Genomic DNA, 12,276 nt, shown 5'->3' with positions numbered 1-12,276 from the left:
AATAAAACTGCTATAAATAAGGTAATAACACTTTTAATAACACCTTTTTCAATTGAATAAAAATATAATGGCATGGTCAATATTGATCTTAGAATGTAGATTTAGAATTTTTTCCTCAATTTCATCTAAGGATCTTTTCATTACTTGGTACGAAAACAATCGGGACAGCAGAAGTTCAACAGGATGAACAGGGGTCGAGGACACTTTGTAATCTAGTTTCTCGGATTTTCGTTAAAAGTCTTAAAAAATGTAACCTTAATAACTCAAGGTGCGATTTTAACTGTTTGACTAATCCTAAATAATGTGCATAATAAAAAATTGCGATTGTGAGTTCTGCAACATTCCATAGTTTTTATAATTGATGTTAATTATTGCGACATCTTAGATATTTAGGGTGCCGTCATCATATAACTACATCGCATACGTATATCCCGAAGTAAGTAACTATAGCGCTTGGAAATCAGACACAACGACGATACCACACACACCCAGACCCGAGCAATATAGAAAAGTTACTTTTCTACATTGACCTGGCCGGAGATCGAAACCAGGACCTCAGAGATGGCGACACCATGAAAACTGGTGTACAAGCTACTCGACAACGGAGGTCATCAAACTCAACACAACTTGGACCGTGTACAATGAAAGTTTCAGTTAATCAAAAATTTTAATAATTTAATCTTTTAAGTATTACCTTTCAAATTTAATAAATTTACAAACTTCATTGCATTAAAAATTAATGAACCCGTTAAATAAACAATCTTTTTTAAAACTTATTTAATATCGGAGATTGGCGGCGGTAATCTCCAAGACTTCGATCGGTAGCTTGGCTTGTATTAAATTTGGAAGATGTTTTACTTTACCTCCACTCTCCCCCTCTTCACAAGAACATCCCCCATTTTATGAGAACCTAATATAATGCGCGTAAATTTGACGGTAACCACGTCTATGATTTTTCTATGAAAGTTATTTTTTATAATATCAAGTTGCGGGACGGACAAGTCGTTCGCCTATTGGTAGGTTACATGCCTAACCATAAAAATTGTAGTGCCACTCAGAAATTTTAAGGGTACTGCCACTGCGACAGGCGCAGGCTGGGGGCTAGGGCTGCGACCCTAAGTTGACAAGTCCCAAGTGTCTCTAATTTCACCAACACCCTTACCCTTCCAAACGGGACCCCGTAATGCTCACATTTCTACTTAGTGGCAGAAATAGATAAGGCGGCAGTACTTCCTTGGATGAACTCTGTCAGAAGGAGCTTTACTTAAACTTTCATTTGAATTCATAAGGTGCATAAAACTCGGTTTCCGTCATCTTGCTTTTGACGTATAACCTCCAACTTCTAACTTGGTCGGCTAATTGTCCAGTGCCACAGAACTGCAGCATTTCAAGGAAGCCTTAAGTATGCCGCGGCGAAAATCTGGAATGATTTGCCTCCTCCTATTCGCGATGTAGCTTCTTTATCTGGCTTTCGCAAAAGACGCTAATAGGGCAAATGAACGGCATCAATCACTAAAGCTAGTTGTTAATTTATTTTAGTATAGTTATGACTCGGACATTACTCTTATTATTATTATTAATTTTGTTATTTTATACTGTCACGCTGCATATTGTAATAATTATATTATAAATTGGGTATTGTTATTTTAAATGTTTAGGTTACGAATCAAATCCTTGTTATTCTTTTTAGTTTTTTGTTAAATAGGCATAGCTATCTACCTCTTCTCAGGCTCCAGCTGAAAATCAGCGCTGTGGCTCTGCCCAGCATTAAGCTGAGCTGGCTAGCCTTTTCGGCTATTAATTATGTACTTAGTAATATTTTTTATTTTTTTATTTAAATTTAGGTTAATGTTATTATTATTATTTGTAATAGCCGAATAAATGTTTCTTTCTTTCTTTCTTTCTTTCTTTCAACTTAATACAGACTTTTCAGGCATTCTAAAATGAAGGAGCACTTTACACATTTCGCGGTGAAAACGATTTAAGATTACAAAGGCCTTCAACTTTAAGAAAGGCATATTATGTAAATGTAATACATGTGTGTAAGGCATGTAAATTGCCTCCGTGGCTGAATGGTTACCGTGTTGGACTGCCATGCAGAGGGCCTGGGTTCGATTCGTAATATTTGTATGGCTTACATTTATTTCTTTCGTGACTTTGGGTGTAATTTGTGGTTGTCTATGTCTGTGTGTTGCCTAGTGGAGGGCTGTGTGTGCGTTAAAAAAAGGAAAGGATTAGAAGTGACATTTTATAACGAAAAGGATAAAGGATAATCAACTCTAAGTTAGTTGCATAACCTACAAACTATAAGATCATATCCTGTGCAAAGAAAGGACGGTCATTCTCGGACTACTACTCGCTTGTCGCTAATCGTCTACGTTTACACACGCGCGGGCCTTTAATAATAATAATAATCTTTATTTCTCTCTTACAAAGTTATCCCATAAATAAGTAATTAACATTATGGACTTATTATTAATACATCTTTGTAAGAGACTGGAGTCCATACTAGGATTTGACCTGTGTTACGGATCTCCAGGCACTCACCAACCGGACTTCGCACTGTATTCTACATAATATAAGAGCGTTACCATGTTCTAAATTACAGAGAGCGGGTTTTATAACTGATTATTTTAATAATATAAGAAAGTAACGGAATAAAACAAAATTGTGTGTGTGTGTGTGCGTACAAATGTGTGTGTGTGTGTGTGTGTGTGTGTGTGTGTTTGTGTGTGTGTGTATTCGTGTGTGTGTGTGTGTGTGTGTGTGTGTGTGTGTGTGAATGTGGTGTGTTTTTTGTGATTTTGTGTTGGAGCTACATGTTGGGTTAAGCAGCCTAGGTATGGAGGTCATTGAGTTTGAACAGCTAGGAGATCTTCAGTGGACTGATAATCAAGACTGAGTAACCATTTTGTAAATTTAGTCTTACATTCATTTTTAGTTAGAGGATAGAAGGCAAGAATATTGTTTAATCTATTATATAAATAACTTCCAAGGAAACAGAAGAATTTACCTGCGAATCTAAATTCGTACTAATACGGAAAGTTACTGAGGAGCACACAGTGTGTTTCCTTCTTTTATTGTTGTAGGTTGGATCGTAAGATAATTGAAAGTGCTTGAACAGAGTGACATTCAAGATAAACAGTTGGCGGACAGTTAGGACTTTACAGTGCTTATAGAGCTCACTAGTTGGATAAAGTCGTGGAAGGAAATGACACACCTTGAGTATTAATCTTTGTGCTCTTTCGAGAGGAAGCAGGGCTGATGTAGGCGCTCCACCCCATACCGTGATACAATACATCAAAATAGATTGGCATAGTGCCAGATAGACCATTCTAACAACTCGGGGATCACCAACATGTCTAAGGCGTTTAAAAATGTAAGTTAATTTACGGACTCTGTTTGATACAGTATCAATGTGTTGGCGAAAGCTAAGAGTGTCATCCACAATAATACCCAAGTACTTGATGGATGAGGCTCTAGAAAGGGTAGGACATGTGCTGGGAGTATGTGATCCGTGGCATGAGTGGGCAATAATATCATTATTCTCATGTTCGGGTATAGAACCTTTTTTGGTCATGAAGGCGAGATATTTAGTTTTACTGATGTTCAACATAAGTTTATTTGTTGATAACCAATAAGCTACTTTACTGAAACCCATTTGTGCCTCATTATAAGCTTCCTTCCAAGAATCACCTCTAAAAAGAAGTGCTGTGTCATCAGCGAAATAGACAACACTGCCCTCACCCAAGTCAAGATCGCAGAGAAAAAGCTTTAAGCAGGGAGCTATGCAAACGCGCGATTGCATCGCTACACTTGTGATTTATAAACGATTGCATCGATGTAATCGTGCGTTTGTATCGATGTAATCGCCTATATGTCTCAAGTGGACGTGTGTAACCACTCTTAGGTTCTAATATTAAATTTATGGCTTTACCATGACGATTGTATAACGTAGGTTCCCTTCTTAATGCTTATTTTAATACTATAATAGCTTTATTTACATTTGTTTTCCTTGTAATGTATTAGATTAAGTTATATTGTAATAAATGTATCTATACTTTAGTAGTTCCTGTTGTAAGTATTTACTTACATCGTAGTTTCTGTGAAAAACTCTGTGCCCCTTTTTTACCAATAAATTTCCATTTCTTCTACCAACTAACGTATTTTATTTAGCCTGATCATAAGACTATATTTATCACAAAACCCATCAAATTCAATACGTGAATAAGTAACCCAGTTCAATTCTATTATCATTCCTGAACTCAATACAGATTCCGAGTATTCCGCAATCATTTACGAAATTACATTAACAGCTCGAATTTTCCCGGAACCCAGCGTTTAAGCGATGGGTTTATAGGTACGAGTATATTCGATGTGGGCCACGTTTGTCGTGTATGACAAATTTGCTAACGATAATCAAATTGGTTAAGATCTAATGGAATACATCGTCCTTTACGACACTAATGAATGTACCTTTTAAAACTTAATGAAAATGGATTAGAATTGAAATGATTATTATTTTTTTTGTTTATTCTAGGTTACGGGACGAACAAGCCGTGCGCATTATGTCAGGCGACACACATAACAGTTACAGAGCTTTAAATCAGAAAAATCTGAGGGGCACTGCCAATACGCACTACACCCTGAAACTTAAGTTGACAAGTTCCATGTGCTTTCTCAAAAAAGAAAGAGTTCGTCCAGGGAAATACTTAACTGCCACCTTACCTATTTCTGCCGCCAAGCTGTAAAGTTAGCATTACTGCGTTCTCGTTTACACGAGAAGGAAGTTTCCGTGCGGCTGACGCGCGGTAACCACGCCATCATGTACATTTAAATTCCTCTGAACAATAGAACCACCGCCGCGTAGACCTAATACATGCCAGCCTCGCCCACATGCCCGGGACGCTCATTTAAGTTTAAACGTAAAAGCTAAATAAATATTATGCGTATTTTGCCATGACAGTTGACAGTTAATAAAATTAAAGTACAATACATTGGCTTACAAATAAATGGACGACGGGTCTAATACAAAAACCACGAAAAAAATGTCCCAAGTCGACCTATTTAAACGTAGTGACATGTAAAGGAATATGAAAAAGCTAAAACGTTGAATTTAAATTGTAATGTCATCGCAGTACTGTCTAATTTTGCTTGCTTCGCTGTCAGTCGAACAAACGAAGACTAAAGCGTGAATGACGCTCTGTATACGATTTTAACGCCCTATAAGTTCGGACACTTTTTAGCGCGGACCCGACGTCCATATAATTGTAAGTCAATGGTACAATATTATAAACTTTAAACTAAAATACAGTACTTAAAAGTAATAATAAATGCGTGTCGCGACACACGCAAACGGGATTTGTTCAGTTACTAGCTACAGGCTGATAGATTTTCAGCCTGTTGTGCTGGTTTTGAGCAAGCCCGATGTGAGTGAAGTACGGACTCGAGCGCAAACAAAACAAATACATTCGTAACATTTGCGTGAATCTTGGTATATTCTAAAATATTTACACTAAATATAAAAATTCGTGTCTAATAAATGCGCCTAAGGGTGGTAGTGAAACTACCGGCACATGAGACTTGTCTCAGTCTGACGGGCGCAGTGGCAGTGCCCATAAGATCTTTGCGATTTAAAGCTCTGACTGGCACTGTTATGGACAGGCATGTAGCTTAACCATCAGGCGCACGACTTATTCGTGCCATCACTTGATATTATTTAAAAAAAAGACACGAATGCAGTAACACTCACATTATTGCTTAGTGGTAGAAATGGGTAAGGTAGTTCGACAAGGTACTTACTACTAATAATACAGTTCATCAGGAATACTTTAATAATACAGCCTAATAGAACCTCCCATACTATTTCTAAATCCTTTCACCATGAAGGCAAGCATCATAGGTATGCCACCGACACGATAAGAAGAAGAACAAACACAATATATTGTCGGGGATAGTACAATTACGCGTAACTAATATACGTATCGAGTATATAACCAGAAATAGAGACGAACTAAGGGCCATCCATCCCTGGCAACTTATCAGGCAAATGGGCTTCTATCACTTTTAAATATCAACTCACGTTTGCGCTGAAATCACAAATTAGAAAGCTGAAATAGTACAGCGCCAACAACTGACCTGTGTGTACGTCCCCGTGTATTCCAAAAATATTCTGTATTTATTGTAATAAAGATAATATCTCTAACAATGGGGGGCTGTTCCATTCGGTGGTGTGGGAAAAACAGCAAAACATCTAATTACAAATGGAATCAAAGTTCATCGATAATTAAATATGTAATTTGACAATTTTCGCCCATTATAACAAAACTCAAGTTAAACTGGTCGATTTTAAGTGAAACAATTGACACCCTTCAATTGTTTCGAATTCGGATTGGCCAATCGGAGCGTAGCTGTCACAGTAATGATTTGGCAGAATAGTTTTCAAACAAATTAAATGACATTTCGTCACTATTTCTGGTTACATACTCGAAGTTACGCACTAACTGCATACATGCAGTTAGTGCGTATAGTGACGCATAGAGTATAGAGACGTCTATTTCTGGTTGTATACTCGATGAGCATACGTTATGAAGTTGCCATTTCGGTAAGTTAAGGGGCCAAACCAAATCCGCGTAATAGCCGTGGCAAGCAAATTAACCTGATTTACCGGAGTCTATTATTATCAGTCCGTAAATAACTAACATTAATTCTTAATGTGCAAAACTGAAAGCCGTAACTATTAAAATAACAAAGTAATAACGATAATAGCAATCTGCGAGCATGTCATGGATAAACCTACACATTCAATGAAGTTCGACAAACCCCAGGTCCTTTGCAAAAGATGAGATGCCATTGGAATTAAAAACATCCTAATTTCAACAGTTTGGGATCTAGTATTTCCTCTTATGAAAAATCCCAAACAGACATAAGATTGCAGTACTAATTAATATGTTTTAATTAATTCTAATTCTATTACTAATTAATAATAAATTTAACTTAATAAAAATTCATATTGTTGTAATAAAATAATTTGTAAAACAATGCATTGAATGTAGCGTAAATTGGAATGTTTCTTTGTAAAATTAAAAATAAGTTATTTAATTGATAAATAAATTTTGCAACTATAGTGAAAAAATAGGGTGGTTTGCATTATATTAGACATAACTGGTTGATGACTGCACGACCTCAGTCAACCGTGACCATGGGACCTGTAAAGGGCCCGAAACGTTGGTTTGTTAGAAAAACAAATATACGCAATTTAAATCCGGAAAAATAGTTTCATTTCTTATGTGTAACAATCGCGAAAACCTAAGAACTCGAAAAGTAATAACGCTTAAACCCTCTCGCGCCTTTAACCAATGGTAAATAATGCGCCTTTGCACTATCCCCTAGGATATGTATGTAGATATTCATCCGAAATGAGATTTAAATTGAATTTGAACTTACCATCTAAGTGTTCGAGATAACAAGAATACAATTTCGCTACCACTACGTATAGGGTTGCGGTATTATTTTATACCATTTTATTTATTCATTTATTGTAATTTACCTGAATCCAAACTGGAGCTGCTGAATTATTCAAAAAAAGCTGCAAACTTGTAAACTGACGATGTATCTGACCCTTCATGGAATAAGGAATGAACTTGTATCGAAATATTGATGCTGGCATAGGTTCCGCGAATATAGTTCCATATCTACATACATTACAGTCTTTCTTTTTTGAAGACGGAACAAAATGATTAAAGTGAAACTATTTTTCCGGATTTAAATCGCGTATATTTGTTTTTTCAAACAAACCGACGTTTCGGGCCCTTTACAGGTCCCATGGTCACGGTTGACTGAGGTGGTACAGTCTTCAACCAGTTATAACGAAACGTCGGTTTGTTTGAAAAAACAAATATACGCGATTTAAATCCGGAAAAATAGTTTCATTTCCTATGTGTAACAATCGCGAAAACCTAAGAACTCGATAAAAATGATTAAAGATTAATAATTTTGGCTTGGGTACAAGTCCTTTGAGCCGTGTCTTCATTTAATTATGTTTCTGTAAAAATTGCCGCCAAAGAGGATAGGCAATTTGAGGCGGCGTGCTTGGATTGACTCGGGATTCCTTAGAACGGGCCGATACGGGTATTTTAGTTCGAGATTCGTATAATTTCGCGTTTTAATCTTCGATTAAGGCACAATAGCACTATCCTATTCCACTTTAAACTAAATTTCACAAATTAATTGAAAGTCAAAATAAAGACGACACTTTTCCCTCCAAAAGGCCCAGAGCGAATTGGAGCAAAATGACATTAACAAGGTTGCCAGTTTTCAAAAAATTTTAAATAGTCATGTAATTATTGTCGGCAGTTTTATCGATCAATTATGAAAGAATGTACAATTTTGTTAAAAAGGTCTGAATTTTACGATGTTCTAATTGTTACTAATTGCATTATTGATATTTTTTGTCAAACAACTCCACTAGATTTTATTATGAATATTTAGTAATACAAAGATCGAACCCATAGAATTTTCATTTTTTTGACCGAATAGGACTTGAACACTGCACCATAGTATTGCTCCTACCAAATGAGGTACGGGTCAAGGTCAACATTTCCTAAAATGACGCAATTTCACAAATGTCAAATTCGTCTCTATGCTCGACGCAGATTGATTGTAAGGTCGGTCATTTGACTGAGATTGAAATCTTCACCACGCGGATGCTAGTAACACATCTGCTTTTTTTGTGTATAAGATTATTGATATTGATAACCTATATATTATAGGTTTTTTTTCTAATATTAATTGATAATTAGGGCTGTATAAACTGACAGTATAAAATCAAGAAACATTGATGAGCGCTGCAGCATTATTTACACCCTTGCAAAGAAATTCCACGTTTGATGATGTATAATTCATTACAAGTATACAAAAAAAATTGTAGGCGAATAAGAAAAAGCATAGAGTCCAAGTTTTCTGCTTAAAACCCTCAGAGGATGGAAAAAATAGTCTAAGTCACAACCAAATATATCTTTATTCGAAACATAAGCACACATGAATAAGTCACATTGATTAAAGACTCTTTCGTAAGGCAGAATGTCCTAAGGAGAATTAGTAGGGGTTGCTATTTGTAAATAGATTTGTTCATATTTATCATTACAAATTTCAAATATCACAGACAGTAACAAATGCTTTCTCTATCATAGCCTGGTGAAGTCGTCAACAACAACTGACATCATCATTTTTTTTATAAGTCTTGACATGTTTAATTTGTGAATTTCGTACACTTTGGGTGTAACAAGAACACATCTCCAAAATGGCTTGACCTGAACTTTTCAGAAAAGAAGTGTAAAGGCTCTACGAACAAAATCAGTCCTAACTGTTAGTATGCCTAAACACGAGACTTATAAAATTACACATACACGTTTTGTTTTACTGAGATCATTATCCAAATTATTTCCACAATACTTAAAGTTAAGAAATGATAATACCTACAATATTAAAATTTATAAGTAAAAAAGTTTGTAAAGGTGTAGTTAAAAATTACATCGACGGCCGCGTAACCCTGGGGCATCGTACCCAGAAGGCTGGCAACTCTCGCAACGCAAACTCACTTAGAATTAGTAAACTTATTCTTTGGCGAAAATAACTGCCTGCCCGTTCGCTAGTAGGTTCACCTGTGGTTTCCAAGGACTCAATGTTTCAAAGCAAAATGCACAAAGCTGTAGCACTGAGCAAGGGGTATTTAAGCCTCAGTCGCTATGGCGTCAGAGCCTGCGCTGCCCACGCTTGCAAGGACATGGGAGCGGGCTACAGTATCCACACAGGATGCATCCCACACCAGCAGTCTCCCTAACTTCCACGAACCGACAGTCATACCGTCAGATGGGTATCACAAACTCGATTTTTTTTTCCAAAATAACGTTTGATCGGATTTTTTATTACAACGAAAACCGAATTATAACGAAACCGTCTTTCAGGATATGTTGGATGTTTATCGCAAAGGCACGATTAAGTTACTAAGGTTTAAAAGAAAAGAACATTTTCCTCACAAAATTACTTTCGAAGTTATGAAAATTCGACCAAACGTTATTTCTGGAAAATGTCATTTCGGACTATTGATAAGTAACCGTCAGATGGATTGGATCATTGACTTACAATTATATGGACGTCGTGTCCGCGCTAAAAAGTGTCCGCGCTTGTAAGGCGCTAAAATCGTATACAGAGCGCGACACTCCGCTTTAGTCTTCATTTGTTCTACGGACAGCGCGATACTGCGATGACATAACAATTTAAATTTCGAATAGGTTGACTTGGGACATTTTTTTCGTTGTTTTTGTATTAGACCCGTTGTCCATTTATTTGTAAGTCAATGGATTGGATGGATTTTTTTGGTCAATTTCATTTTCAAATTCGAAATTATAAAATTGAACAAAAAACCGTCGGATTAAAAAAATAATAATAATAAAAACTGATTTTCAGTAATTTCTGAGTTTTAATTTTGACGTGTGTATTTTTTCGGATGTAATCGCGTATACAATCTTGATGTGTGTATTTTTTCGGATGTAATTCGCGTATATCAGAGTTCCAAACGTACAAAATCATACCATAGACAAACAACTGAGATGATTTTAAATTAGCTTGGGGCCTAAGAAACCCGAAACGTTAGTTTGTTTGAAAAAATAAATTTATTCGATTTGAATCCGACAAAATAGTTTCAATTCCTATCCTACGTAAATCGCGAAAACCTAAGAATGCGACGTATAATTATAATTCCAAAACAATAAAAAACAATAGATGAATTATTTATTCAATAGTTATAGGAAGCATATTCGTCTGAAAGTTGATATAACAATTAAGACCCTCTTACAGTAAACACTCCCTGTACATAGCTACCAAATTCCCTGTTCGCCTTAAAAGTCATAACAGTTTCCTGGGCACGACAAAGGCTAATTGTAAACATCCGACTGTCACTAAGTGTGCACTGTGGAGACAAAAAAACCACCTGGTTTCATCATCCCTCAAGAACAACTACCACCAGGTAGCGGTTTGCCGTGGCGCGTGTGGAAGTCCTTAAATCGACTTCGCACTCAAGTAGGACGCTGCAGAGACAGATGTCGCACCCCTCATGAAAGAATGGCATAAGTAGCGTTACGTCAAAAATGTTTATTGCTACATTAGATACAGACAAATTTAACACACATCCTCTCCAATTCTTGTAAATTGGTCGATAGAGTTACAAGAATTGGAGAGGAACTCTCTAATTTTACACATTGTGTAAAATCGGATGTTTGTCTATCCCAATCTGACTGCGGTGCCCCAACACAGTCCCTGCAGTACATGGTGTAGTGTCCCTTATGCCGTTATACCTGTACAAGGGAAGATCTCTACGCGGCCATGGATAGCGCAGTCAAGGTGACAACATACTTTTTAAATTCAATATAGTTTTAAAATAAAAGAAGTATCGCATATCGACACGTTGATAAGAAGTAAGACACTAATGTCAATTTGCTCTAAAATATGTCTTAGAACAACGTTTAAGTTTATAAGATACAATTAACACAACATAATTACTAACAGTGTCTTTTGCATTTCGAGCATTGATTTAAAACATATTTAAGTTGCTGCAAGTGGAAATAAGTTTCATCATGTCATTTTATTACTGCAGTTGAAGTGTTAACCTTCAAGCAAACTTTCGTATGAACACGAAGCCGTGACGCAGTGCCCATAATTACATAGCGCAAGTACGCTCTACAAATAACCAACTTTTGCTATAAAAGACCGTTAAAATGAAAAATATACCGTCCCCTTTAATTAATGGAACTTACAATTTGGCGAAAAAAAACTTGTTTACATTCTTCGATTCAAAACTTCATGTTGCATGTTGCTATTTCAATAATTGATTATATTTTCAATTACGTCATTTATGTACGTCATGTACTTATATATAAATATACAATAATATAGCCAAATAAAGCGTGAGGCAGTTGTCTCAAGAAAGAGTTCATTGTACTTACATCGTATAAAATCATATCGAGAGTCCTTGTTTCGGTTACTTGTTGCACTGTCGTTGAAGACTTCTCTTTTTTAGTCACAAAAATTATTAATTAATGTACTAATTCTCTTCTAAAATACTTTTATTAAGCTTTAGTCGTTTGGATGCTCAGCCAAAATCCTCCAAGTCCGACTTTCTTTCAAAGAAATTGATCAAAATCACAACACTGGCTGAAAATATAGAATTGTAGTAATACGGAATAGAACCTTTTACGAAATTAATTGACACTGATTCGA

At 36.1% G+C, this 12,276-nt stretch overlaps 1 protein-coding gene across 1 annotated transcript in view; it reads right to left on the bottom strand.

Annotated features, from left to right (window-relative positions):
- The window catches only part of LOC113236424 (dual specificity tyrosine-phosphorylation-regulated kinase 2), a 146,919-nt gene extending 134,833 nt beyond the window's left edge, over positions 1 to 12,086 (bottom strand). Inside the window, exon 1 of the mRNA XM_026472478.1 lies at positions 12,003 to 12,086. Within this exon, the coding sequence (XP_026328263.1) occupies positions 12,003 to 12,017 (15 nt within the window). The 5' untranslated portion in view covers positions 12,018 to 12,086. The remainder of the gene's footprint in view (positions 1 to 12,002) is intronic.
- Between the last annotated feature and the right edge of the window lie 190 nt (positions 12,087 to 12,276).

Source organism: Hyposmocoma kahamanoa, unplaced genomic scaffold, assembly GCF_003589595.1.
Source record: "Hyposmocoma kahamanoa isolate Upper Pololo Valley unplaced genomic scaffold, ASM358959v1 102, whole genome shotgun sequence".
In the NCBI taxonomy this organism is placed as follows: Eukaryota; Metazoa; Arthropoda; class Insecta; order Lepidoptera; family Cosmopterigidae; genus Hyposmocoma; species Hyposmocoma kahamanoa.
This window is presented reverse-complemented; position numbering and strand designations above follow the sequence as displayed.